At 39.6% G+C, this 26,902-nt stretch overlaps 1 protein-coding gene across 7 annotated transcripts in view; it reads left to right on the forward strand.

The window, feature by feature from the left end:
- The window catches only part of MGMT (O-6-methylguanine-DNA methyltransferase), a 169,175-nt gene that overhangs the window by 267 nt on the left and 142,006 nt on the right, over positions 1 to 26,902 (forward strand). The window contains exons 1-4 of one of the 7 annotated variants that reach the window (XM_069797252.1): positions 292 to 738; positions 1,817 to 1,894; positions 9,054 to 9,097; positions 22,025 to 22,164. In XM_069797252.1, coding sequence (XP_069653353.1) covers positions 1,819 to 1,894; positions 9,054 to 9,097; positions 22,025 to 22,164 — 260 coding nt within the window. In that variant the 5' untranslated portion in view covers positions 292 to 738; positions 1,817 to 1,818. Of the gene's footprint in view, positions 1 to 146; positions 245 to 291; positions 739 to 1,816; positions 1,895 to 9,053; positions 9,098 to 22,024; positions 22,165 to 26,902 lie in introns of those variants that run through there. The other 6 variants (XM_069797250.1, XM_069797255.1, XM_069797257.1 and 3 more) reach the window with 6 other exon arrangements.

The following is a 26,902-nucleotide window of genomic DNA, read 5'->3' on the forward strand; positions in this document are numbered from 1 at the left end:
GGGCTCCGGGTGCCCGGCGGGGCGGGCTCGGGAAAAACCTCCGCGGGTCTGGCCTGGGCGGCCGCCGCCTCATGGCGGAGGCGTGGCGGGGAGACGGGGAGGGAAGCTGGGGGGGGGGGGGAGAAGATGGCCGCGGGCCGGCGGGAGCTGCCGCCCGGCTGGGCCGGGGGCCCCTGCGTTCTCGCTGAGAGGCTGCGGTGGGGTTGAGCGGTCACAGCCCCTTCGTGCTTGTCTCTGCAATGAGGTTTTACTTCGTTTTGCAGCCTAGGGTGGGGGGCTGCTTTGCTCGCCGGTATCCATCTTAGGCTGGCACCTGCAGGCCCTAGGAGAGGAGATAACCCCTGGTTTGGGCCCAAGGTCTTTGCTGCCAGAGCAGGAGCGTCTTGGTCGGTAATGGTTCCTGCAGGGGAATGTTGGTTTTAAAGCTTAACCCAGGCTGGTAGCCAGCTGCCCCGAGGCATTGCTCCTGCCTCAGTCAGCTCTGCCGAAGCTTTCCCTCACCCAAGGGACGTGGTTTTGTGGCCGCTGTGGGAGGCCGGGGCGCTCCTAAAAAGCGCTTTAGTTTCCATCGGGCCGTGGATGGAGCGATGCAAGGGGTGAATGGATGGCAGCAGGCTGTGGTCAGGTCCGCTTAGCGTGAAACTGCACTAAAGTAACATGTGTCCAATTGGTATCAACATAAAAATGTCCTTTTGCCGTTGATGTAAAAGCCAAGCTCTGCAACTGTTTGTAAAATAGGTATGACACTGTAACTGCACACAGTTTTTAAAACAAAGTAAATGTAAAGAGCGATTTGGTTTTTTTGCCCCTGACTGCCCAATAAACCTGTTACTGAGTTGTATCTTACATTTGTGAAATGGAGCTCTTATTAAAGAGCCACCTCTTACAGTGTTTCACATAGGAAAACCGCTGTTTATAAACTGCGGCATAACACTTAGTTTAGAAATGACTGTCACAGCATAACTCTTGCGTCCAGACTTGTGCCCCCCCCCCCGCGCACAGAAGACAAGGGTTATCTTCTAGAGGGGTCTGTTTAGATGACAGGGTTCCCTTGTGAACCTGATGAAGGTTTTGGCTTCTAAGCCCTGTCTGTCTCCCTAATGCACGGGGGACCAAAACTGGCGGTGTAGGAGCTCTGCCTCCCTGAACTGCCTCTGTGGCCTTTGGTCTTATCTCGCTCGTGTGGAGACGCAGCTTAAGCGGAGCCATGATAGGGGATCTCCTGTCGCATTACAATGCCTCCCTGCCATGTGGTGCGGAAGCCCAGAGAAGGTTTGGTGAGCCGAAAGTCTCCTCTAGCAGCTCTGTTCCCCCACCTGTGCACAGGCACTCCTTTGGAAAGCTTGGGAAGGTTTCTGTATGGCCTCCGCGCAAAGAAGTGAGCAGAGCCGACCCGCTTTTACGTCTACCTCTTGTGTCAAGACCTGAAGGATTAGTAAACATGGGACAGCCTGGCCCTGCACTTGCAGCCTTGCAACAGAATCAGAGATATCACGGAATATCTTATTTCAGACCCAAATTATTTCTTCAGGTCTTAATTTTGGGTTGGGGCTTTTGCCCTCTTGGACAGGTCCCCTTCCCCTCTCTAGCTTGGTTAATCTTTTAAGTTCCTTAATATGTGTTTGACTGTTGTGAGGTTTGTAAAGCTTATTGTCTCTGGGGCAAAAAAACACTGCTGTAATGCAGGATACTTCTGTCTAAAAACATTGTTATATGAAATGTGCCAAGTTGCTTATTTATTTTCTTGTGAATGTTTTGTCAGCCTGTGATGTAATTTCTCCAAGTAAAAAGTTTTGTTTGCTTTGTTTTCAAACAGAAATGTTCCAAATGTGGACAATTCTACCAAGAGCCTCAAGCTTCACGGAAAAAAGATGTAGCCATGTGAGCTTGCAAGGTGGCTTTAGCAATTCCTATCTGCATTCTGATCCATGACAAGTTAATTACACCAATTACACCAGCAACTGAACAGAAGCTTTATAGGAAACTGTTGTAGTTATATTGCAACTTGTGTTACCGTGACTACTTTATCTCTTGATAACTCTGTAATTAACTTGTCACCACTGTTTAATGCTTAACGTATGTAGAGAATCAGTTAATGGCATCACTAAAGGGATAGTAGCCTGAAGGAGAAGCTCATGCCCTTTGGGAAGGTTATCGGGGTTTCCTTGAATGGCTAATTTAAGGACTTGTGTAGAAAAAGTATTAAGTTTGTTATGGGAAGTGTGGATAAGATGGAAAGGCTGCACCAGAGAAATTCTGTTTAAACTGATTTGGGTGACAGGGGGAACTGTTAGAAGAAACAGTAATGCAAAAAATCCAAAGGAGAACATGTCGAAGACATGGATGACTTTTTGTAGTGTTTTTTTTCCCATGCAATTAGGTTTTTGGAGGAGCAAGAACAACTGATGTTTATGAATTAAACCTCACTATGCTGGCTGCTATACCTGGCTCGTGCTCTAAGCAGTGCACAAGTTCCCTGTGACCTGTGTCCTCCACTGCTGACACAAAGGGTGACGTCCTCACTTGTGGTGACTGAAGGGTGGTTTCAGCAGTGAGGGTCATCCTGGTGTTGGTGCTGCAATAGCTTCGTGGGAACAAATTGTAGGACCTGATTTGCTGGGGTGTTTAACATCAGCCTCAAGACTAGTGAGCCATTCTGCCTGGGATGCAGCTGACCTAAATTAAACTTAGTTTCCACAAAGAGTGAGGCAAAAAAGCCTTGCTGCTTGTGGTAGTTGTTAACATATCTCATTTTACATTTCACAGAACAATATGTTAAATTCTGAATGTGTGAAACTTCTAAATACATCCTGAAGGCATTAGTATTCAGTCTAATGCTTTTAAACATTTCCTGCATTAGAATAATTTCCTGTTTGTAACATTGATGGAGTCAGCAAGTGCCTAACCCGGTCTGTATTGCCCATTCCCAGAAGTTGTTGGGTGAAGCTGAATACGCATCCAACCAATCGCATAACTCGTAAAAGCAAGCACTTGTTAAATCTATTTGTTTTTATTATGGACATCGATCTGCCAGTCGCAATAATGCATTTATGGACATTTTTCTGCAAGCGCAGCGCTGGTGGCAGTTTTTACTGACAAATTGAGTCATATGGACAGTAGTTCAAAATACGCTTACTTTATTGACGGATCGTGCAATTCTCTAGTTTACCGAGTGTTCATAAGATATCTGGACTGGTGAAGAGAATGTAACTAATGGGAAAATGCAGGACAAAGTTTTAATTTCAGGAGGCTTGAATTCTTCTAGGTAGTGACAGGCTACAGCATGTGTCTTGACTGGTTTTGTGAACTTTAATGTCTTCATTAATGCCGTAATTAAAAAGCAAAAAGACCTGGTTTTGTGTCCTTACTGTGGACTTCAGTTCTGTAGTTTCTTACCTCTGCTAATAGCTGTGAAGGTTGCTGTTCTACAAATCTGTGCTGGCAAGGGCTTCAGTTTATCTGAAGGTATAATGAGCAAAACCTTCCTGATGCAAGAAAAAAAAAATTCTGTGTTACATTTTGTCTCCTGTAAGGCTAACATTATCAGCCAGCACAGGTGCATTTGGGCCAGCATTAAGTTAAACATACAGTTGGAGGAACAACCAAACTATAAAACCAGACCAAGCATGTATTGAAGTATTTTCCAGAAATACAAAATGCAGTTTTAAAACTGATCTACTGGTGTGGTCCAGACTGCTGTTTAAAAAAAAAAGAAAAAATGTATTTGAATGTCAGTAAAGCTTGTGTGGCTTTGGAGTTTTATGGAAGTTGAGTAACTGGGAAGGTTTTTCTTTGGAAATATGTCACTGGTTTGATGCTTTTTGCTAATCCTTCTTCAGGTTGTTTCCTTATTTACTATTTTATATCAGCAGAGCAAAAGCACCCTGTCCTGATGTCTGTCAGGACTATCTGCTATCTATTGATTTATATTGTGCCAAAGTATATGGTATAAATCATTTCAGGTGTCTTTTCAAGTCACTTGTAAAACTTGGACATGCAGCTGAAATTCTCCCCAATATAATAGAGGTTCTGAAGGTGATTACAAATACTTATTATCTGAACAAGTCGCCTTTAATCTCAAGGAGGAAGAGGGGAGTTCATCGATACAAAGGTTCTGACTTTCCCCTTTGGTTTTCAGGTGAAATAGTAATAAAGTAGCACTACTGACAGAGGGCCTGTAGTCTTGAGCAGTTTGGCAAAGGGGAATAAAGAATAATTCTGCCTGTCTCAAAGCAGGAGCTGATGGCATCTGGAGAAACAGCAAGTGTCACTTCAGACTACACTGTATGTTCACTATCCAGTGTGTAGCTGAGCTGTGGGTCATGGAATAGGCGGCTGGGGATGCTGGGTTTGGGCTCAGAAACAAACTTTTATTTTAAACTCAGAAATCCCACTTCTGACTCAGGAAGTTTGAATCCCACTTTTTTGGGGGGGATGGGAGCGCACATTATGGTATACTGGTAAAGATCACTATATTTTTTTATAGTACTCAGTAGCTATGTGCTGTTGAAGATGGGATACTGAAGAGATGGGCTTCTGGTCTTAGCTGATGGGTGCATTTTAAGGTTTTAATTGTTCAAATGCCACTTTTTAGTGTGTTATGATCAGATTAATGAAATAGGTATTTTAGTAAACTAGTAAATATATTAGCAGCACAGCCTACTGAAGTCAGATTTGCTTTGTTTTCTGAATCATGCCATCTACATGTTCCAAGTGCACATTTAACTCCCTCCAGGTAACTCTGCATTAGCAGATAGCAAGTATTAGTGCTGTCTTGTAAATGCTGCTGCATAATCATAATTCAGTAATATTTAAATTATCTGACTGCTTTAGATCAGTCAGTACAATGCAAACAATAATGTAATCTTTGGTTGTTTGTACATTCAAGTATGCAGAAGGTCTGTTAATTAGTTAAACTTTTTAATAAACACATAAAGTATACTTAAGACCCTGTTAAAAGATTAATTTTTCTGTTTCACATATAAAAAACCACAAGATGGAATGTACAGCATCTAAAAATACACATGAAATGCACAAACTTGCTTTGGCAGCAGTGGGTTGGCTATGTTGACAGTACATTTTTAGACTGTCAGCAGTGTCCTGGACAAACAATTCACACAACTTCATTCTCCCTTCATCCTGCTCCATTGGAGTTTCGTATGATCGGATATAATGCAGTGGAAAGGGTGGGGGGAGAAGGGAAATCCCTTGCACAGTCTGCTGTTGACACCAGAAATACCTCTGGTTGTTTGCTGACTTCAGTCCATGAAATAACAAGATTTCTGGCTGGTTGATTGAGAAATGAAATTGACTTTTTTCAAACTGGCCACAGTTTGGTGGTTTTTTCTTTTTTTTCTTTTTTTTTTCCTCCCCCTCCCTGGAAGATAAGTGAATTGGTTTTAGCTTTGAGGCTTAGGCAGTTGGATGGAAGGCTTGTCTGGAAGGGCAGGCTGGGCGTACAGCTGGTGGTGTGTGTTCAGAAAGTGAAATGGAGGCGAAGTGCTTAATCTGAGAGAAACTTTTTTTAATAAATGCTTGAGTTTTGGTTTGTTGTTTTTTTTTTTTTTTTTAAATAGGACAATAGTACTATTTTGTTTTCACCAATTAAATGAATTGCATGTTTGTGAATGCACCTTGTTTTGTATTATTGGTAATGCGTATGGCCTGGATTTGAATGCTTTTCAGTTGTCTTTTTGTGCAGCTATATTTGATTCCATAGTGAGAGTTTCTAAGAATATGATTAACCCTATGGGTCATCTTATAATGTAATTATTAATGATTGATTCTGTTTATCCTTGAAATCAATATGAGAAGCAAAATGGTTTGGCATATATTTGGGGTTGATTTCTAACATTCAGTAAACATGATCTTGTGACAAGACTAGTATTGGTTTATTACTCTGAACATGGTTGATGCATCTGAAGTGTGTAATTAGTTTTATATAATGATGGTGATATGTGGTGTTTTTTACATGACTTATGTTAATATGGCCAATAGTGTTAACATCTCTTGCCACTAATAGTTAGGGTGGGGATGTATAGTAATTGATCTTCCTGGGAGTGCTGTAATGTAAAAACAATTCAGGCTGTTTGAAGTATATTTTACAAGTGTGCATTGGGCCTTTGGGATGTTACACTGAAAAACCCAATTGTACAGTTACCATGGGAACCCAATTAGAATAGATTGCCTGAGTTTTTTTCAGTCTTTCATCTTGACCAAAAATCTAATGTACTTTAAATGTTTTCATATGGAATTTTATTCATATACTGACTTGATATAATAGCTGTTTTTAAATTTTAGTACTGAAACCAGAGAGTATTACATTCTGCGGTTCCTGAGGACTTGTCTTTCAAGGAGAATCTTCCTTTAGTGTTTAAAAGTTGATGAACTGAGAAAAATACTTTTTATGAATCTAAGAGTTCTTACTGTAGTGCTGCCATCACATGTACTTTTCAGGCTGCAGTCCTGTGAAAGTAAACAGGAAAGTATCTTAAAATGCAAGGACTTCTGTTGTAGACCATCAACAAAATATGGCTGAAATTTTTGATGGCTTTTAAGGATCTGATTTTTGATATAACCCCTGACTTTGCTTCAAATTTTTGGTCTACTGACATATTCAAAGGTTTGGAATGCTCACAGGATGGGTCTGTGCTGTATTTGCTTCCTGCACCTACACTGTAGGAGAAGTTGGGTATCTTTACTCATGCTTTTTAGAGACTGTTGCGTTGAGGAAGTGTGAAGGGGAATTGCCTAAAACTATTGAGGAAACTTTTGGTGACTGATCTGGATTTACTCTTGAGCTCTGTGTGGATTGCTCTTAAGAGTATGTGAGCATCCTTATGGGGGTGCTGGAGATTTTTTAGATAGTAATGCATCACGTGGAACCTGGCTAGCAATTAAACTGCTGTTGTCGCCACAAATTAGATGCGATTTGAAACAACTTGAAATTTAACTGGATTTTGGCATTTGGCATGGTTTCTTTCATAAACAGGAAGACAGACTGTGTTGCAAGTAAATACAAAACAAAAATTTGTTATGAAAAGGGATGTTTCCTGATCAGTTTTGTCCCAGAGATGTCTGCTGGGCTCTGAGCTCCTTCAGTCAGGGTGAATGCTTGTTGTCTGGCTGACCTGACAGAGCAGCCCTTCATCCACCCATGAGCAGCTGCTATCTTGGAAACACTTTATTTCCCAATGGGAAGGTGGGGAGCAAGCGGATCTCGCCAGAACCCAAAGCAGCGTGCGCCATCAGATCAGCTGGTAGGAGATGGGAAGAGGGGCATAAGTAACTGTTAAATGGTAATTATTTAACATTTGGTGCACGGGAAGCAAAAGCGCATAGGTGCCCCAGTCCTTCATACATACGTGTCCAGACTTCGTTTGTATTCAGGTTGCCAAAGATGTATTTCAGAGGAAGCCTTTGGGTTTCCCTTTCCTGGTGGAGGTGGTAGGTGAGACTTCCTCAGGTTGCCTGCCACGGTACGAGGGGCATTTTGATGGTGAGTGATTTGTGCTGCGGATGGGACGGAGGCATGCCGCTGGCTTGCCTTCCCACTAATGCTGGGGATACTGGGCTGCCATCGCGGCGTGCCCGTCCCCTGCCATCGCGGCCCCCGCTCTGCTCCTTGGCCTCCTGGGGGAGCGTAGCAAAGGCAGAGGACGGATGCTTACTCCTGGGTATCTCTGTGTAACGTTGGCTTAATTCAGTGCACTCACACACTGTAAGTCTCTTTGGTCTTTGGCCCAGGTTTGGAATGAGCTTCTGGATAAATCTGCTTTTTGAGGCAAATAGTCTAGCTTTACCGTTCAGAAAAATCTGAAAAAAGCTGAGTGTTGCTATACACTTGGAAAGTTAAAGCTCTGAACTGACAACAGAAATAAATTGCTATTTTATTTTTAGCTCTGTTGTAGATATTTAAAATAATATTATATTGGATTGCTCATCTGCCTGGCTTATTCACATTTAAAAATGGAATGAGTGATCTTTGCACTGCCTACCTTGCAAGGGTATGATTGTTAGTATATTTAAAGTACTCATTTTTCAGGATCTTAATTTTAAACTCGTAATATTACATCTTAATTATTTTAAATATTTCTGCTTTCTTTTAAGTTGTTTGTAAGTGGCTGTACGTTCTGTCACTGCCTTGGACTTCAAGGCTTGATGTGTTGAGAGGACTTGGAAAGCCTTAGATGTTGGTTATCATTTCTTTTGAGAGATTCAGCATTTCTTTAAGCAGATACGGTCATCCCCTTCTGTGGAGCAGTGAGTTCCCCGACTTAAGTGGAAGAGTTCCTGTTGAGGCTGGCTGTGAGTCAGGACTCTGAGGCTGAGCTTTGTCAGATAATCTCCCTGTTTTTCAAAAATGTAATGTTTATAGCACATCTTTACAAAGATACAATGATCTTAGCTAAATAGCACTGAAAAGAAAATAGGGGGGGAGGACTAAGTAAATGCCAAGGAAATAGCAATCATCCTTTATTTCAAAGGGGAGAGCGAAGCGGAACCTGTTGTATTTTTGTTAATGATATATAAATAATGATACTGTTTAAGACTAGAATTCTAATAATTAAAGTTAACATTTCTTAGGTACTTTCTTAATGTTTTGCAATCTGTACTTTTAAACCTAGGATACAACTAAGTTACTTGCTCTCATGCCTTAAAATGTGTTACTTCCTGAATCACAAAAGGCTGTAACTCAGAAGTGCATTACTGCCTGTACAAATATTTCTTAAATTAATACTGTATCTTTTAGGTCATTCTTATTCAAATCATGAGCTGTGTAGTGTTTGTTATGGAACAAGTCTTCAATATGCCATCTGTTGATTTTTTTTTGACTCTCAACAAGCAGTAGATGACCTCATGAACATTAAAATTCCTGGTTGTAAAAAAAAAAATCAAGCTCCCCTTTGAAATTATATACTGAAATTTAGAGCCCATTTAAAAAACTGATATCGAGTTGGTTATAGGGGAAATAACACTATTGACATGTACTGTTCCTCTTGTGGAATTCAAATTAAATCTCAATCTAACTGAGATTTTTTTTTTCTTTACAGGTGGAGACCTTTCATCTACCATGGCAGCAAGGCTTGTTCCAAACGTAAGTTTCTAGTAAAATACCCTTGCATTTAGGTGTACGCTGAAAGTCCAGCATTACAAAAGAGTTCATGTAACATAGGTTTTTCCCCAGTGTCCAGCAGTCAGTATTAAGAATCCAGCTGACAAGATTGATGCTGCATTGTAAATCTCTGTAGTTCTGTCATGGTTGGTAACAGGCATCAGCAGACCTTTCCCCATCACGTATCTATCTGCCACAGAGCGTAAACTAACAGGACAATGCTACATTTTCGGTTATAAGTTAGCAGTTTGCTTCTGTTTCCTAATAAGTACCTCGTTTATTGGAAAACAAACAGGCTTAATTTTGAGGCTTGATGCTTCAGTAAGTGTAGGGCAGTAACTTTATAGTAAAATAAGAAAACAACTCTATCAAGAAATTCAGAACAATTTACCTTATTGAAAGGAAGGCATCAACACATTTTTAGCGCATAACCGTATTCTTCAAATAATTAAAATGAACTTTGAAGATAAAAATACATTTTTCTGTGGAGTAACTATTTTTGTAACATTAGTAATGCTCCTCTAGGAAAATATTTCTAGTACATTCAAACTTGCATATCTATTCTGCTGGCAACTTCTATCACTGTTAAAAATGTCTTAATAGTGGCATCTCTGGTGGTTTTAATCTACTTCACGTAATGTAAAGTGGCTTAGAAAAGTAGTATTTGGGCATATTCTGTGTCTTCTACCCCTCTGTAGAAGATTTTCTTTCTCTTTTCCACAAAAGAAAATTGCTTTTTTTTTTTAAAATGGAGTGGTTGAGGAAGAAAATAAGGAAAATAAATTCTTGCTTCACTTTTTTTTTCTATTGAACAGTCATCTGTTTAGTTATGTATGTATCTCCCAGTTGCAAACATCTTTTAGCAGGTACCTGGAATAATGGCAGAGAAATATTTGATTATCTTTGCACAACTGGGCATGGTAGGAAGAGTCACTAGTTCCTTCTCATTCAAAGCTAGGTGTGATATAGCTGGCAAGTGATATGAAACTAATAATTTATTATCTAACCTTTTCACTTCTCCCACTCTCACTTCTAGTTGAAAGGTGCAGCATTAGCTGTTAGGGGAGTTTTCCCCTTTTGATATGTGGAAGGGCACAGGGTTTAAGGTAAAACACGTGAACTCTTGCAGCCCCATCTGCCGTGGGGAGCAGGGATCTGCTGGGGGCTGTGTGGACACAGCCCAGGCTCCTCTGCTATCTGGTCCTGTTTCTGGATGCATATTAAATATGTATGTAATGTAGTTCATGTTTCTTTAGTGATGTTTATAATGTATGATTAGCGTACAGTTTTACTTTGAGCACAACCACACGTTGGTGTGACACACAATATATGCCTGGCATATGGTTTTTGCAGAAATCGATTATCACCGATGTAATGTGCTGAACAGTTTTTAAGCAGGTTTCTGAAAGCAGTCAGATGTGGGCATTTTCCACAATCACTGTATTTGTCTCCTGCTCGATCCCAGATTCTGTTACGGTGGCCAAAGATGTATGTTCGGTTGTGTGGAAGAGGCTGAAATGTGGCTGTAGTTATGTGTGTGAGCATACATCAGGAATGTCTCTGTATTTAGGAGTTTTGGGGGTTTGTGGTGTTCTTATGACAATGTGGCAATTTTTCTATTTCATGAGAAATTTAATTCTAAGTGTAATTCTCTTCCTCTTTGGATTTCTTGTAGTTATTAAATTTAAACTTATTAAACAGATTCTTGGACTAACTGTGATGCTTTGCTCTCTGTTAATACAGTGAAACACTTGTCCACGCTCTCCTGAATCAAACCAAGATTGATGAGGATAGGAAAATTCAGATGTGTGTGCCAAGACTATAATCTTGGATTTTTGTACAAGTCTTTTTGACACCTGTCTTTTCTGTGTATTTATTTTACTGTAGATGCATTTGTATTTTTAGTGAATTCTTAATACACAGTTTGCTGCTTCATTTGTTTAAAGCTGTTCTACTCACTTTAAAAATTTCAATGAAATTCTTTCCTTGAACACAATTCAGATTCCTGACTCTCCTTCAGCTTAAGGAGCACTATTAATGGTTTTGTTCATATTGCTTAGATTTATTTTGTTATTATTCTCTAGCTCCTTCTCTTCAGGTATAGCTATTTTGGTATTATAAAGAATGATGGATTATATAGGAAAGTTTCTTTTGAAGCACTCCTGATATTGTGCAATGCACTTGGGGGTCAGCTACACTTGACTGATGCATGATTTATCCGATGTCCCTGCCACTTTCTGAGATAAAGCTGCTATTTTATCAAAAATGCCAGCAAGTGTGATTTAGAATTTATACACCTCCTTTTTCAAATAATTGTTCTGATTACTTTCTGGCACGGCAATAAAATGATAAAGGTAATTGCACACAAATGTGAGATAGCACCAAAATACAATAAAATTAACCTGAATTAGCTTGACTTGTCGATGAGAAGTATTTATGAAATGTATTTTTGCAATAAGGGAGACTGATATTATAGCTGGAAGGTGAGTTATTGCCTTAATGTAATACTGTTTGAAATTTAAAAAAGAGACTGTTACAGTTGAGGGTGATTGTGCCTTTGAAATTAAGTTGAAGTGATTCTTATAATTGGCAGCAATAATGCATTGTGAAGGTAATATCTTTTATTGTGTTATGCCTAGTTGCATTATCTTTTATTTAGCTGGTCCTGACTTCAGCTCTGCAGAGAACACCAGAAGGAGCAGATCAAGAATTTTGTGGATTTAGGTGATAAAAATTTGAAATGTTACCTAATATTAAAGTCATTCTTCTGCTAGATTTTTTCATTTTTAGCCCATTTTCAGGTCCCCTGAACCTGATACAAGTCCCATTTGATTAAAATTTCATCTCTTTTCCTTGTATTAGAGTAGTTGCCATATATTTACATACACAGCTGAACCCTGTTAACAGTAGCGCACTTCAGTCTTGCTATATGTGTGTATGCATGCATATACATCAGGTGGCAATTTTGGCAGTTAAATTTTGTATTTCTCAGTGCCTTAAGGTATAACCTTCTCTTACTAAAAAGTATATACACACTTTTACAGCAAGAACTTCAATGGTAATTAAGGAGTAGATCTTAAAATGTTGGCTAATGTCTTGAGTTTATTTTGTGAAGTGATGAATGCATCTGGAAAATCCAGACAACTGCACAATGACTTCTTTTCCTTTGCATGAGACTTGTTAAAACTCAAACCAGTAACAACTAGATATTAATTTTGGGGACCCTCTAATTCTTAGAGACAATATTCTTAATCTTTGATTCTTTAGTATGGTATTTGTTTCTGCAATTGTTTGGCAACAGATTCCTTAAGTATGAGTTAGTGTTTTGCGCCATGTGAGTGCATGTTAAAACACTGAACAAAGTATTACCTTGCTTTGTAGTGCATTGCACAGTGCTTCTAACTGAATCTTCTGGCGCATGATTTCCAGTCTGAAAATAAGGGGCAGGGGGACTTAATCCCTTTTGTTAGGTCATTGGTAGGGTAAAAATGACAATGTGCTTCCACATCCCGTGGTAGAACACCAAGCAATGTGGCTTACAGGGTCGTTTCTGGTGGGATTTCCAGATCCCTCCTAACAGCAAGGAACATACCCAATTAGGACTTCTGTCTTTGCTATTGGTGGCATAATTTGATTATTACAGAAATATCTGGCCCTGTCCTGTCTATGTTTTTCCCTGTTCTTGGCACTCCATTTCTTAGCCAATTCTGCTCTAATTCATTATATTATCTCTAGGCAGCCTGCAGTTTCAAATGAGATGCTAAATTAACTAGGTGCCTCTAAGCTTAAGTCAGGCTGTTTCATTTCCTTTTTAATTTTTCCTGGGCACCAAGATGCATCCTAGGAATGGCATGACCTGATCTTGCAACCTTGATGCCAATCTACCACAATCACTAATTTGTACAGCTTATTAACACCATACTTTCTAATGGAATTTTACTTGTATGCTGCATGTAAATGTTTGACTTGTTTAAGAATGTTCATCTTGGCTTCATGGTAATGCTATGAAATGATGATATAAATATTCTACTGCATATATGGTTTAAACTGCTAAGTGGCCGCAGCAGTGGCTGCTACACTTGCATAGCATTTATGTTTCCTATATAAGTAATAGCTGGGGAAAGATACAGAACGTGTTTACTTGGATTTGGAGAGGTATTGGAGGAAATAGTACATCTGAATTCCTGTTTAAACGGCCCACTAAGGTCTTGTGTTTAAGTATCTGCTGACACTGTCTCAAACCAAAGCTTGGCATGTGGGCAATAGAAGAAGTAGAAAAATGCACTTCTTGAATGCAGTCTGAAATGCAGTAGTAGTAACCTACCTGCCTCTCCTGAAGGAGAAAAATTAGTTTTATTACAATTAAAATATCCTTTAAGTAAAATGAAGAAGTCTGAGATAGCACTGGTAAGTACACTGGGAATTTGCCATTTGTCAGACCAGGATTATTCCTGCCTGCCAAAGCAACAGACTGAAGACATAGCCAAAGAGCCAGAGGCTACCACTGCTTGGAAATACACTTTCATAGCTTGGCATTTCAGGGTCTTTTGATTGCCATCCAAAGAGGATTAGTAGTATAATACGATGGGACAACAGAAACTTGCTTTTGTTGTCTTTGATTGTTTAATAAAGAATTATGTGTTTGCTCTTGTCGAATACTTTTAAAATGCCGTAGAAAGCAAATGTTGCTCTCTGTATGTGAATGTGTATCCTTCTGGTTTGTCGGGGGCTTGTGTGAAGTGGGCCTTTTGTTAAGTGAAGATGGGGACTGATTTTTAGTGGCTGCTGTGCCAGTGTCTATTTGTGTATGTTCAGAATATGCAGTTTAATTCTGTACGTTCACATTTTTATGGGATTAGTTCTTTGGAAAGTAAAGAAATTGTTTTATCACCCCAAACTAACCCTGGATTTGCTTACAGTCTGTCTGACATTTCCTCTCCAAACCTCCCCTAGCCAGGAAATGAGTAGGTTTTGTTTTCATACCCTCTGAAGTTACAGGTTTGGCTTAACCAGGGTTAGATTTACTTAGAGAAGCATTGGAGATATTAGTACAGTACTGCAGTATATTTCAGTGCAGCTTTTGTTTAAAAGCCTTATCTGGATTACAGTCCTGTTCTTCAGCTGTGGAGGTGTTTATTACTCTTGCAGCAAGGACAAAAATATATGGACCTGATATACAGTGCTTTATTCTGGCAAGCTGAAAGTTTGCTTTGGATGCTATAGGAAAAAGAAAGGCACGCAGTATAGGCAGTTATTGTGGGATGTATAGGGGGAAGAAGTGGCTTATGTCCAGATGTGTGGTCATCTAGTTCACAAGAACCTGATGCAGTATATAAAGGACCTGTATTTTATAACAAAGGTAATTTTAAATGTTATTTTACTTGTTAGCAGATTGTATTGACAGAATTAAATCTGATTAGCTAGCATGATAGTGGTTTTGTTTCAAGACTTTCTTCTTGAATCTAAGCAATGAATGCAACACCTTTTTTCTTCCTCAATATTTAACTTTTGCCTTAATTTAAAAACAGAGGGACACTGTTTTCCTTGGACTAACAGGTTTCCATATGTTTGAAGGATGCTATGTGTGATGTTCAAGTGTAATGATAAAGGAAATGTGTGTTATCTTGTTCAGAAATTATTTTTTCATGAAGTAATGAATGATGTTGGTAGGACTACCATGGGAGTGTGGGTTGCAGAGGGCAGCAGCAGCCTTCTCTTGTTAGACAAGAAGCCCTGCCCTGGGTTCCAGGACCACTCTCCCACAGCTTTAGCAGTCCAGATCAAGATGCCCAACCTGTAGGAACCTGTTTGGATCAGGGCATCCTTATAGCTTTAGAGTTCACTCCATTATGTTTAGCTGGAAATCTTTGGACTCTTTGTTTCAAGAGAAGGAAACAGCTTTTAGAAAAGTTTGTATTTTAGCTTTGAAAGAAATCAAACATTTCATAATAAGCAAAGAGATTAAGAATTAAGTTTCTCATTCTGTATAATTTTTGTTCCAGTATATTAAATTATTTCTGGGTATTAAAATTGTGTCTACCTCTTCCCTCCTTTCTTCCCCACACTGAACTTATTTGGAGTACTTAATTTTTTTTTCTCTTGAAACAGTAGCAACCACTGTTCATTTGGAAGGTGAACATAGAGATGATTAAGCAATATATTAAGAGGAGTAAGATTTTAGGCTTGTGTTTTGATCGCATATTGATTGCATGGATCCTGTGTTTTTTCCTAGTCCTTAAATTTTTCTCTGCTTTAAAACACTGAGTGTAAGAGATGGCTTTCTCATCTAAGACTAGCTGCATAAGGTTGGAAAATTACCCTCCACACTGAAGTATATGTGCACAACTGCATTACCTTTACTATTAATATCTTTTCCTATATTCTTAACATACAATGGATTGTTTCCTTTTAAATAAACATGTAGAAACCAGTAAAACAAATACAGGAAGTTTTAAACTATTAAGGAGATGTTGAGAGAACTGTAATTCGATGAAAACCTTGGATGAGTGGACCACTGGCATGTGTAAGCTCACCAGCAGCCGTGCCAAACGGGGGGCTGTGGTCAGCCTCCTTATTCATCTCCGCAGGCCCAGGTGGGGTGGCAGAAGCTTTCTGCAATGAAAACATTTTGCAAACAGTGTTAGGGGTTGCGTTTCTAAATTTTAATTTCAGTTGTATTTATGATGGTAACAGGCGATGATAATGACTGGATGTTTTCTTCAGTTGTCTCAGTATGGAGCAGCAATAGTGCTGTTTCCAAAGCCCCAGTTAAGGGTATGACTGCAATGGCAACCATTAATTGCCCTAATTGCAGTGCTCGCTGCTGCTGTATTACATGAGTGATACGCTGACCTTTACACCTCAGAATAGACAGGGTGTTCGTAAACAGTCAGCTCTTGCCTGTTCTGCTGTCCTTGCTGCTGTGGAGTTGACAGAGATGGACAAATCTAAATTCTTATTTCTTATGATGGTCCCTGATCTGGTTTTGCCTTGACAAATACCGCTGATGTGATTTGATAAGGATTTTGTTATGAGAAGGATGTAAACTTACTGGACTAGGAAGAATGTCTGCAGCAAGATGACTGAAATGAAGTAGTAAATTGCCAAACCAGTCCAGGTACCTGTGAAGTATTCCCCTTAAATTTAAATCCAATATTTCAAGCTTTCATTGCATTTTAATTCAAAACTTGAATCAATAACAAGCAGGTTTGAGAACACTGCAGTACTCAAAAGAAGGACACTAAAAAAGTTCAGGACTGGTATTTCTTTCCTGTAATTAGGATGAAGAAGCAACTTCCCTGGCATTTATTGATCATCCTCTCAAACTCAACAAATTCCTGGTATTGCTTTTTGGCAAGTCACTGATATTATATGGCATCATAGAAACAGGGCAGGTGCTTGAGAATTATGGCTCATATGCTAGCTTCCTAATGCAAATATATCAGAACATTAAAGTGATGGGTCTTTAGGATATATTTATGAAGAATAAGAAGTAAATGAACAAGTTGGTACTTTGTCACACCTTTAGTGGGATGGGCTAGCATCAGCACTCTCCAAGTGAAACTACACTCAAACTGTGTTGATCCTATTGGATCAATACATCCAGAAATTCAGCTTTTACAGCTAAGAATCCCTAGGATTTGTACCACTAACAGATATAGTACTATTTGAGATAGTCTCAGACAATAGGTGCTGACAAGTATTTTTAGTTTTTGAAGCCAGTATGTAGTTATATCCTAACCTAACATTGGAGCAAGATTGCATGAGAAACCTAGTGTGCTGGTTTTGGCTGGGAGAGAGTTAATTCTCTTCATAGGAGCTAGTATGGAGCTAGGTTTGGGGTTTGTGCTGGAAGCAGTGTGGATAAGTCAGGGATGTTTTGGTTACTGCTGGGCAGTGCTTGCACAGAGCCAAGGGCTGTTCTGCTCCTCACCCCACCAGCGAGGAGGCTGGGGGGGCACAAGGAGTTGGGGGGGACACAGCCGGGACAGCTGACCCCAACAGACCCAAGGGACATCCGAGACCATAGGACGTCATGATCAGTATGTAAAGCTGGGGGAAGAAGAAGGAAGGGGGATGTTTGGAGCGATGGCAATTGTCTTCCCAAGTCACCGTTATCCATGCTGGAGCCCTGCTGCCCTGGAGATGGCTGAACTCCTGCCTGCCCGTGGGAAGTGGGGAATTAATTCCTTGGTTTGCTTTGCTTGCGTGCACGCCTTTTGCTTTACCTAGTAAACTCTCTCTATCTCAGCCTACAAGTTTTCTCACTTTTGCCCTTTTGATTCTCTCCCCATCCCACTGTGAGGGAGGTGAGTGAGTGGCTATGTGGGGCTTCGTTGCCGGCTGGGGTTAAACCATGACATCTAGTATGGCATCTGGGTGGGTTCTTTATTTTTAAAGAACAGTAACTTTAATGGCGTGGAAGAATTAAGTAGAGAATTCTCAAATGTGCAGTGGTGGCTTGTCTGGAAATGGTAGCAATACAACCATTTCTGGGTTTGAGAAATGGCAAGTGAAATAGGAGAAGGAATTGTATTGCAATTTCATCCTGTTGGTTATATTTACATTATCAGGTAGCTCAGCAATTAACACTTTCTGTTAATCTGAAAGGATCAAGAGACCCATTTCTTGCAGGCAGCTGTGACACCGCCCTGATTAATGCACTTGGACTCTCTTGGTTTAAAAAAATAAAATTGCAGTATGGGCAAAGACACTTTAGGTTTAGCAGCAGTTGAATGTTATTTTTGCCTTGATTCTCAGAAATAGTCAAGTAAAAAAAAAATGAGGACTTCCATTTGATGTTCAGCCACATGCTATAGCCTAATGGAAATACCCTGTTAAATCAGATGCAGGTGGTGGCAGAGGGGATTATCATTAATATTTTGATATGGCATGGTAGGTTTATATTGTTGCTGAAGCAGAGTGAAGGAAATAGAAAACCCTGTAGAGGGAGATCCATCAGAGATAGGGCTCTGGCTCCTTCCTGATGGGAAGGATTCATGTGCTCAATAATACTGAAGGGAAAATGCATGGAAAGGTGGCATCTTTGGTCTCTTTGACCACAGCCTTCTGTGGAACTTCTGTTAAGACAATTTCTGATGTCCTGAGGGCTGAACACTTGGGGTGGGTACAAACACATCCACAGGCAGTACTGTTGTATTTTTTCCAGTGGAAATCTGCGGTCTCTAGGGTTTTAACATGTACAGATGCGCTGTGAAATCTTTGAGGAGAACACAGGAAAAGTTGGAAGTGATGTTCATGAAGATATTTTGCATTCTTTCTCCCCTTCAATTCCATAACAGTGATTTGGGGCATGGTGCTGAAGCGCAGGAAATACTGTGAGGTTTGCTCTCTTGACTTGTCTTCTGGAAAATACAAACCTCTTGGGAGAACATGAAGCATGGAAACAATTTGCTATGGATTTTCTTGAACCTTGTTGATCCTCAAGATTTCTCTGCATTTTTTATTTATGCATTCTCCATTATGGATATGAATTGGATTCTAGGGTCTCAGACCAAACTACAATGGAATTTTTGGGGGGTGTAGGAGCAGTAGAACATAGAAAGTAATTTTGAATTATTTGCTGTAATGTGAAAGACCATTAATGCAAATTTAAATAAAATCTGTATTTAATCAAATGGGAGGTATGTTTCAGTACTGAAAACCTTGGCTGCAGCAAGGCTGTTAAACTGAATTACATTGGAAAGCATAAGAGGTTAAGATCCTTATATGCAAGTCATCAAGCTAATGTTGGCTTTTGGGTTCATGGCACCTCGTTTAGGAGATAAAACTCGCTGCTGTTGTGCATCCTTAGCATCTGAACCCTAGGAAAGCAATTTGAGTGGCACATCTCTCTTTCCTAGTGGTGTTCAGTGGAGTTGATGTGTAATTGAGGGGACCTTCGCCCTTCGGAGGAGTGTGGTGCCACCGAGGCACGTGCTGTTGCAAAGTCATGGGAGCATGCCTGGAAAATGAGGCTCCTCTGTACAGGACATTAACTCATAAATCATGCTAATATTCTTACTGATAAATCTTCCACTGTGAAAACCTTTTGAGTCTCATCTATTATTAATGCCAAAAAGGACTTAATTCCATTGGCTAACAACAGTCTTCCAATTTTCTATAGAGCATTTAGCAGTCTATTGAGATGTAGGCTTACATATGCTGTACCTACATTTTTATTTCTGTAGCAAGACTCACAGAGGATGGCAGGAGAAGTTTCCTCTGTACAAGTCCTATTTTTTCCTACCTAATGAATATCAACATTATGAGAGATTTTGACACAGTTTTGTAGGTTTTACAGTGGAAAGGGAGAGTGAAGGTGGAGTTTGTGCAGTACCTGATCAAAATTCCTCAAATGGTTCATTTACGTAAGCTGGAGAAAAAAGGCGGAAGGCAGTTTATTTGGATTTATTAGATTTTTGCTTTAAGCTGCCATTCATTTCTAGTTCACAGCTTCAACAAGGGCACTGTGGGGAAGATGGTGTTGAGCAAATTGTGCCTGTGTTGGAAGGATATGGGCAGGATCAGGTTTTCAGTGTTCACCAGTCTGCAGTAAGTGATGTCTAAGCATTTGGTCATTTCAGCTGGCCAAGTTTAAAGGCTGTTTACTTGTATCTGAAAACTGTTGCAACTTAAATCTTGAATAAAATTTCACTTTATTTTAAAATAGCATTGCCTGCAGGAACATATTGTTACCTTGATCTTCTCTGGCTCATCTCAGTAGCTGTAGGTAAATAGTGAAAAGGCACATTAGTGTCTGGACAGAGGGTAGCACGCATTGTACATCTGTATGGTGACCTTCGTCTCTGAGGCTCCCAACCCAATCGCATATGTATGTGGATATATGTCATGCAGTTTCATTCTTTTATAAAAATAAACCTTCTAAATATTGCTGCCCAATGCTTATGACAAACAAGACTGAAAATACTAGTTGTACTCACTCAAGGTTTTCATCTATAAAGCTTAGTTCAACTTGGTGTGAACTCATAGGGTTATTTATAGTTTTCTGTTACTCGCTGCATCCTGTGTTTTGTTATAATGAAAAAGCTGTCCTCTTATCACTAAGTTGTTATATTCATGGAGTACATGGTATGAGGTTCAGTGCATCTAGTTTAGGGCTGTCACACAAATAAAAATGAAGAATGTATACTGGTTTTCCACATATGTAAACTTTTATGTTTTACTAAGATGTCTGCAGTGAGGTGCTGCTCCAAAAAAAGTTCACCCGTGTCCTCTCCTTGAAGAGGGAGAAGGAACAAGGAAAAAGTTTGTTGAAAAGGAGAGTTTCTTTGTAACACCAGCAAACATTTGATTATTTAGCAAAAAGCTGATTTGGATTGTAGTCAAGCTAAATAAACCACTAGAAACCTGCAGTTCAAGCCCAGCACATTGCACAGAACTTCTCTAAGCTGGGTAACTTTGCGCTGGTTGCTATGTGTCTGTAACTGAGGAATTGCTTAAGTGCTTCCCAAAATTCAGAGGTTTAGGTTTACTTTTGCCCTCGTGGGCAAAAATGTCTACTTGTTTGGGGTTTTTTTAATCCTCACTTCACACTGATTATATTACTTGCAGATGTGACTTCATTATGTAGCACTTAATAATGGGATTTAAAAAGAAATTCTTTTACTTTGAAAAAATAAAAAATTTTGTATAGCTGCAAGCAGTGGTCAGCTCTAAGTCGTCATGCATAGATTTTTCCTGTCTCCTGATGCACCCCTAGTCTGTTGTTGTGCTCTTCAATCAGTTTCCCACTTTCTTAATCACTTCTGCATTTCATCTGATACTTCTTTGGGTTTTCAGCATCATCTCCCTTGCTGTAGGCAGACACAGGTGTCATAGGTGGGGTGGACTTCAGAGAGCTTTGGGGTAGACTGTAAACTTGGGTAAATACTGGGAAAATAAATTTGTGCAGTTGTCTGTGGAGGCTGTTGGTTCTGAATATTGCAGTAACAAGCAAATTTTTCAGGTGTAAAGCAAACTGCAAGGTAGCCGTATGGTCTGAGTACTTGAAAAAAAACCAAGAAACCTTGTTGGTCTCTCAGTATAACCAGGAGGTTTGTTGATTGAGTTAGCTTGTGCTGCCTTACAATTTCTTGGGTTTCTTTGTTCTGTTCACTTTTTTTGTCCAGTTTCACTTGAATTTAGCTCTTTGGAGCAAAGGTTTTTTGTCCTGGTTGTACAGCACCGATGGTGATGTGGTTGGAACCTATGGTTTGGTGTCTGGGTGACTGCAGTGGACATACTTGTGGTGTTCTGTCCTGTTTCTCTCCTAATGATTGTACAAACCAAACTGTAAATACAGCCCAAACATCTACTGAGTCACACTGGGTTTTTTAGCCAAGATGAATTTGACAAGTATGTTATTGTTGGTCTTGTACAATATTGAGAAATGCTTGGCATCTGTTTCCAGCTACATCCTATCAGTAATTGTAAAACCAGACTAGTAACAATGGGAATAAAAAAATGTTTCTTTTACTAAGGAATGATTGATTTTTTTTATATATTTTTCCAGCAGACACATTCTATTTGTGTTCCAGGAGTTATTTGTATAACACTGCTGCTCTAAACCAGTGAATATACGTTGTTGTCACAGTAATCCTTTTGAAATCACAACACATCGAATATTAGCTGATAAACCAACCATGAAACTGCTATTACTTGGGATTTTTACAAAAGTCACTGTTCTGCTAGTTAACTGGTTTTTGAGACTTTGATTTAGATGCTGACTTAGGATGGATCATTTTACATTGGAGTTTTGAAAGTAAAAGTCATAGTTGAGGAAACTTGAAATATGCTGTTTTCTTGCTTTTTTTAAAATTACTTTTGAAAACTACTCAAAATATCTTGAGATGAATGGTCCTTGGTGAGAATGCATGCAATTAAAGAGGAGTTTGTTTTCATGAACAGGTGTCTTCCAAAGAGGGAGAATCTCAGTGCGAGGAGAAACATGCGGTTCTGCTTAGTCCTGTGGGAAAACTCAAGATATCTGGGTGTGAAACAGGCTTACATGAAATAAAACTTCCAAAAATGAGCGTGCTGCCAAGTGGGTAAGTTCATGTCCTATTGATCCTAGGTTTATGTATGTGGTGAAGGAAAGAGATTGCGCAGAGGATCTAAGACACGACTATGCGTGCTTGGGAACACAGTACTTGATCCTTTGAGAGGCAAAACCAGCCTCCAGTACCTTTAAGGAATGGCAGCTCCAAAATGTGTTTCACTCTGCTGCATCAATATTAACCAAGAAATGTTCTAAAATACAAGTATTTTTAACACAGGTTTTGAAAGTACATCCTGCCCCCTAATTCTGGGGACACATGTAAATCTGTCACTGAGGATTAAGACCTTCATGCATATTTTGCAAATTTTGCAGGCCTGTATCTAGATATATGTGTTCCAACAGGCAGAACCCTAGTATTGAATAATTGCTTTAATTACTGCATACTACTTGAGAGCTTTGGTTGGTTTTGCCTATCTGTAATGTATTCTGGAGTTCAGAACAGACGATATACATGGCAGTGGAGATGATGTCCCAAATATAGAACTGATTGAAGAGGTATTAGTATATTTTACTGTTGAATATAAGTGCTGTTCGATCTGCTAAAGTGCATCTGTCCTGTTCAGATCATTGGTTTGCTTTTCCCTTATTTGTGAGGAAATGCTGAGTGACATTTTTAGAAGCACTGAATTCTTTCAAAACTACTACATGCCAAATTTCTTTGCCAAATTCCTCTGCCAAAATGAATGCTACTTATTAAGGTTGGTCTGTCTCTTCAACGGTTTTTGGTAATAAAATTGCAGCCTTTGCCACAGTCCATGACAGCAGAGCGTTTCCTGACAAGACTCAACCAGGTTTGGCTTCCTTCTCTTCATGTTGTTTTTTGTTCCCCTGCTTTTCACTTCTGAAATTCTTCATGGATTTGTGGGGTTTCCCCTTTTCTGTTTTCTTATTTTATTATCCTTGTAATTTAAGTGTGTGTAAAATTAATCAGGAATGTGAAGCATAATGTGTATTCTGGTTTGAAATGTTTTTGCCTCTAATACGAAAACTCTCAAGCCTCTAGATTTGACAGTTTTGCCAACTCCAGTGATATGGAAATAAGTACTTCAGTTTCTTCATATGCTGATTTCAGTACTGGATTTCTGTTGATGAGGAATGCAATAAAGCAGTATTTAGGATAAGGCTGAAGCTTGCCTTTGCTGTAGAGCAGTGTCTGCCTGAAGAACAACTAAGCAGATGAGGACTCTTCACCCTTGAGAAGAGGAAATGTCAGTGAGTGGGTGGAAGAATAGTAAGAAAAAGGTCTGTGGGCTCTCGAAGCTAATGAATACGAGAAATTGCATGTTCTTTATAATGCTAGACATAAAACGAATTGCATGAAAATAAAAGCTGAAGATAAAAACAGGTGTGAAGTTGTGGTACTAAAAAATACAGGCTCATAGTGAAATGGCAGATTATTGGAAGGAAATAATTACAGGCTCTTAATTAGTAGAGACCAAAAAGGTGAATGGGGAGGTGGTGTTATACTGGGTGTGTTTGTGTAGCAGTTCTGGAGAGGTAAGAGCAAGGGTCTGTGTTTGACTTATCTTTAATGTTGAGGTTTCAAATGTTTCATTTGATGGCTTGCCTTTTCTTTTTGAACAAAATTTTTAGGGACAGTAAATACTTTCAGAGCAAGTGGTGGTGGGGAGGCAGGGTAGAGAAATCGATCTTTCAGGCACACAGACCCTTTTCCAGGAAATGACTCATGTGTCCCCAAAAGCTCTGAGTACTTTGTTCCTCACCTCTGCCTGCACAAATGAAAGATGCTAATACTCACAAACTGTGGGTCACCCCCCTCGTTGAGGGAGCCTTGCTGCGAGGCAAGGTCTGTCCCGTTTGTAAGGACAGCTTGTTTATGGGGGCTGCCATTTACTTGTGTACCATGGCCAGGTTGGCTGTTGGAAGAAGGATCTCATGATCTTGTTCTTCAGGCAGACATCAGGCAGTCTAGATCCTTTTCCAGATTCTTAATTTTTATCTGATCTTGGTCTTTCAGTTTTCTCAGTGGTGAGCTAACTTAATTTCCCAGCCTCACAGAGGTGTTGAGGCTTTAGTGGCATCTTGATAACACTTAACTTAGCAGATTGCATGATTTATATGCAAAAATTGTTATATTATAGGTGGAATATTACTCAGGAGTGTTTCAGAAGTTAATGGTAAGCAGAATATTCTTACAATTACTTTAAGAATTTAAATCTGAAAAAGAGGTGGAAGGTGGGACTTGCTTTTGTCTTTACTGATGATAAAGTTCTAAAAATTTTAAAGCCATCTGTAAATGTTTGTGCTGAAGTATAACATTTAATCTCTTCTACTCATCGCTAGTGAATAGTTGTTAAATCTGGCCTCATTATTTTCGACAGAATAAAATAAAAACAAAACAGTGCCCAGTGTTTCTCCTAACTGGCTAATAAACACTATGGTAAGAACATTGGGTAGAAAAAAAAACACAAGAAACATAAAAATTGATTTTAATGGACCCCTGTCAGAGAGAACCATAATGAGCGCAAGTCTAGTAATAAATATTGGTATTCTGCTCCACGGTGCTTGGGACTTTTCATGTAGAATTGCATGTAACAATCAATATAGATTTTAGGTTTTTTTAACAACAAAAATAAGTAAACCTTTGAAATATATAAATGCATAAGACTTGCAATCATCAGACAAACCTGCTAGTTGCAGAAAAATCTGATAAGAGTGCCTGCTTAATGGCATAATCGGTTTGTGGAAATCTTGCTCTATTTTACAGCTTGTAAAATGCTGTGCAATTAATCACCTGAGATTACAGCCTATTCCGTGATGGCTCTCCTTAAAACTTAAGAACACAGACTATAATGTAGACTAAAAGGAGAAGCAACAAAGTAAAATTCAGTTTTTGGTATGCTTGAAAGAAATTGATCTATTAATGAGATTAAACTAATTGTAATAACCTAAGGTTATTCTTCTCCTTGTGAAGCTGGTAGAGTTTAAAAGTCAAGACACGTCACAGTGTAATGGTTTCTGTTTGGAGAGGAGGAACTATTATTCAAGCTTTTTAAATGTATGTGTATATATACATAAAATAAAACTTCACCTATATATATGAGGAATTTCAGCTAAATATGATTGTGAAAGTTTTAATTTACTGAGTGCTAAGATTGTTTCTAACCATTTTGCAATCTAAACGCAGTGCTAACAATTGGCTAACTTAAATCAGTAACTTGAAATCACCTATTTCTGGTTTAGTATTTAAATTGTGGATTGACTTGTTCATTTGTCATTCAGGTTGGCATTGTCAATTAATAAAGTGCTGAAGTTAGGGCCAGAATAGATGATATCCGTATCAGATTAGCTTTGGAATAATGAAATTCTCTGTGTTTGATACCCATATGCTGTACGATGGAGGCTGCAGTAGTTTTAACCTATGCACAGCATTATAAGGAGGTGCACGCACTGGGCTCACAAGCTGTTTGGAGATCTGTACATTGGGTTTTCTGAAACAATTGGTGTGTATTTCTTCAGCGCTGTAAAGTGGGGCAAAAAGTATATTGAAGATGAAGCTTGAATTTATAAATTTGTCTAAGAACTCCAGCTTCACAGTTCATATTTGCAAAAAAAGAACTAAAGGTATATATAGAGAGGGTATATATATTTTACTACTGTATCAGCCATTGTAGTTTTGCTTTCAGTGTATACAAGTATAGCCTTCTTGATCAAAACTAAGGCTTCTCTTTCGTCCAGTATTCCTGCCTGAAATATTGCAAGTTAACTCTGCTCAAGTCCAAAAGAAAAACTTTTTTTTACTGCTATTTTCCTTCTAAGTGTCTTTAGCAGCTTTGAAGTTTCGGAATTAGTTTTCTTTGTTATTTCGCTGTCATCTGTGGTGTTCCCACCCTGGGACAACTCTGTTTTGAGAAGCCTTGTCTTACTCCTGAGCTGGAGGGGTAAATTATCCACATGGTGAGTAGGGAGTCACACTTGTGACTTCTGTTAACAGTAACAGAAACCATGCTTGTATTTTCCTGTGCTAAATATTTACAGCAGAAGATACTTTGGAAACATGGGGATGTTGACTTGGTAGTTGGGATGGCAGCAGGCAACAGTTTTTCCCTGTGTTGCAAAAATCCAAATTCGCTCAGGAATTCCCTTTTCCTTCAGGAAAATCACCCCAGGGTTCCCATCTCCCTGCACAGTCAATGTGCAGCACGGGTTATGTAGCTAGCAGATGTGCTAATGCAGTGAAATACGGTGGCAACTGGAGGATTTTAGTAAAAGAAAGGGCAGTAGTATAACATGCCTTGAGGTAAACTGAAACGGCTTCCAGTGTGTGGTTGGAAAATCCTGTCCTGCTGGGCTCAGGGTCATGAACAGTGCAACTCATTGCTGCGTACTGATGAGCATGCATGTGAAATGAAAGTTAAACTTGCCTTCTGATTAGTGGGCACAGATTCCAGATTATGCTAATATTGACATCCACCGTGGGACTTAAGGATGCCACTGTGAGAAGTTGTTGACTTTTTTCCACTTAAAAGCTTAGCTGAGCTGGCTGGGGTCTGTTGCTGCCATCCTTGGATGGGCCCAGTGCTGGGGCAAGATGCGGATGATGTGGGGACAGCCACCCCCTCGCCGCTGGTCTCCTGCTCCTCCAGCCCGGGGGCTGCTGGGGTGCAGGAGGCAACGTGTGCAGGTGGTCTGCTCCCCCTCCATACACTTGGGGAACTGGGTGTTTGTCGGTATGGATGCGAACTTGAATTTGGGAGGCTGCAGAG

Source organism: Haliaeetus albicilla, chromosome 11, assembly GCF_947461875.1.
Source record: "Haliaeetus albicilla chromosome 11, bHalAlb1.1, whole genome shotgun sequence".
Classification (NCBI taxonomy): domain Eukaryota; kingdom Metazoa; phylum Chordata; class Aves; order Accipitriformes; family Accipitridae; genus Haliaeetus; species Haliaeetus albicilla.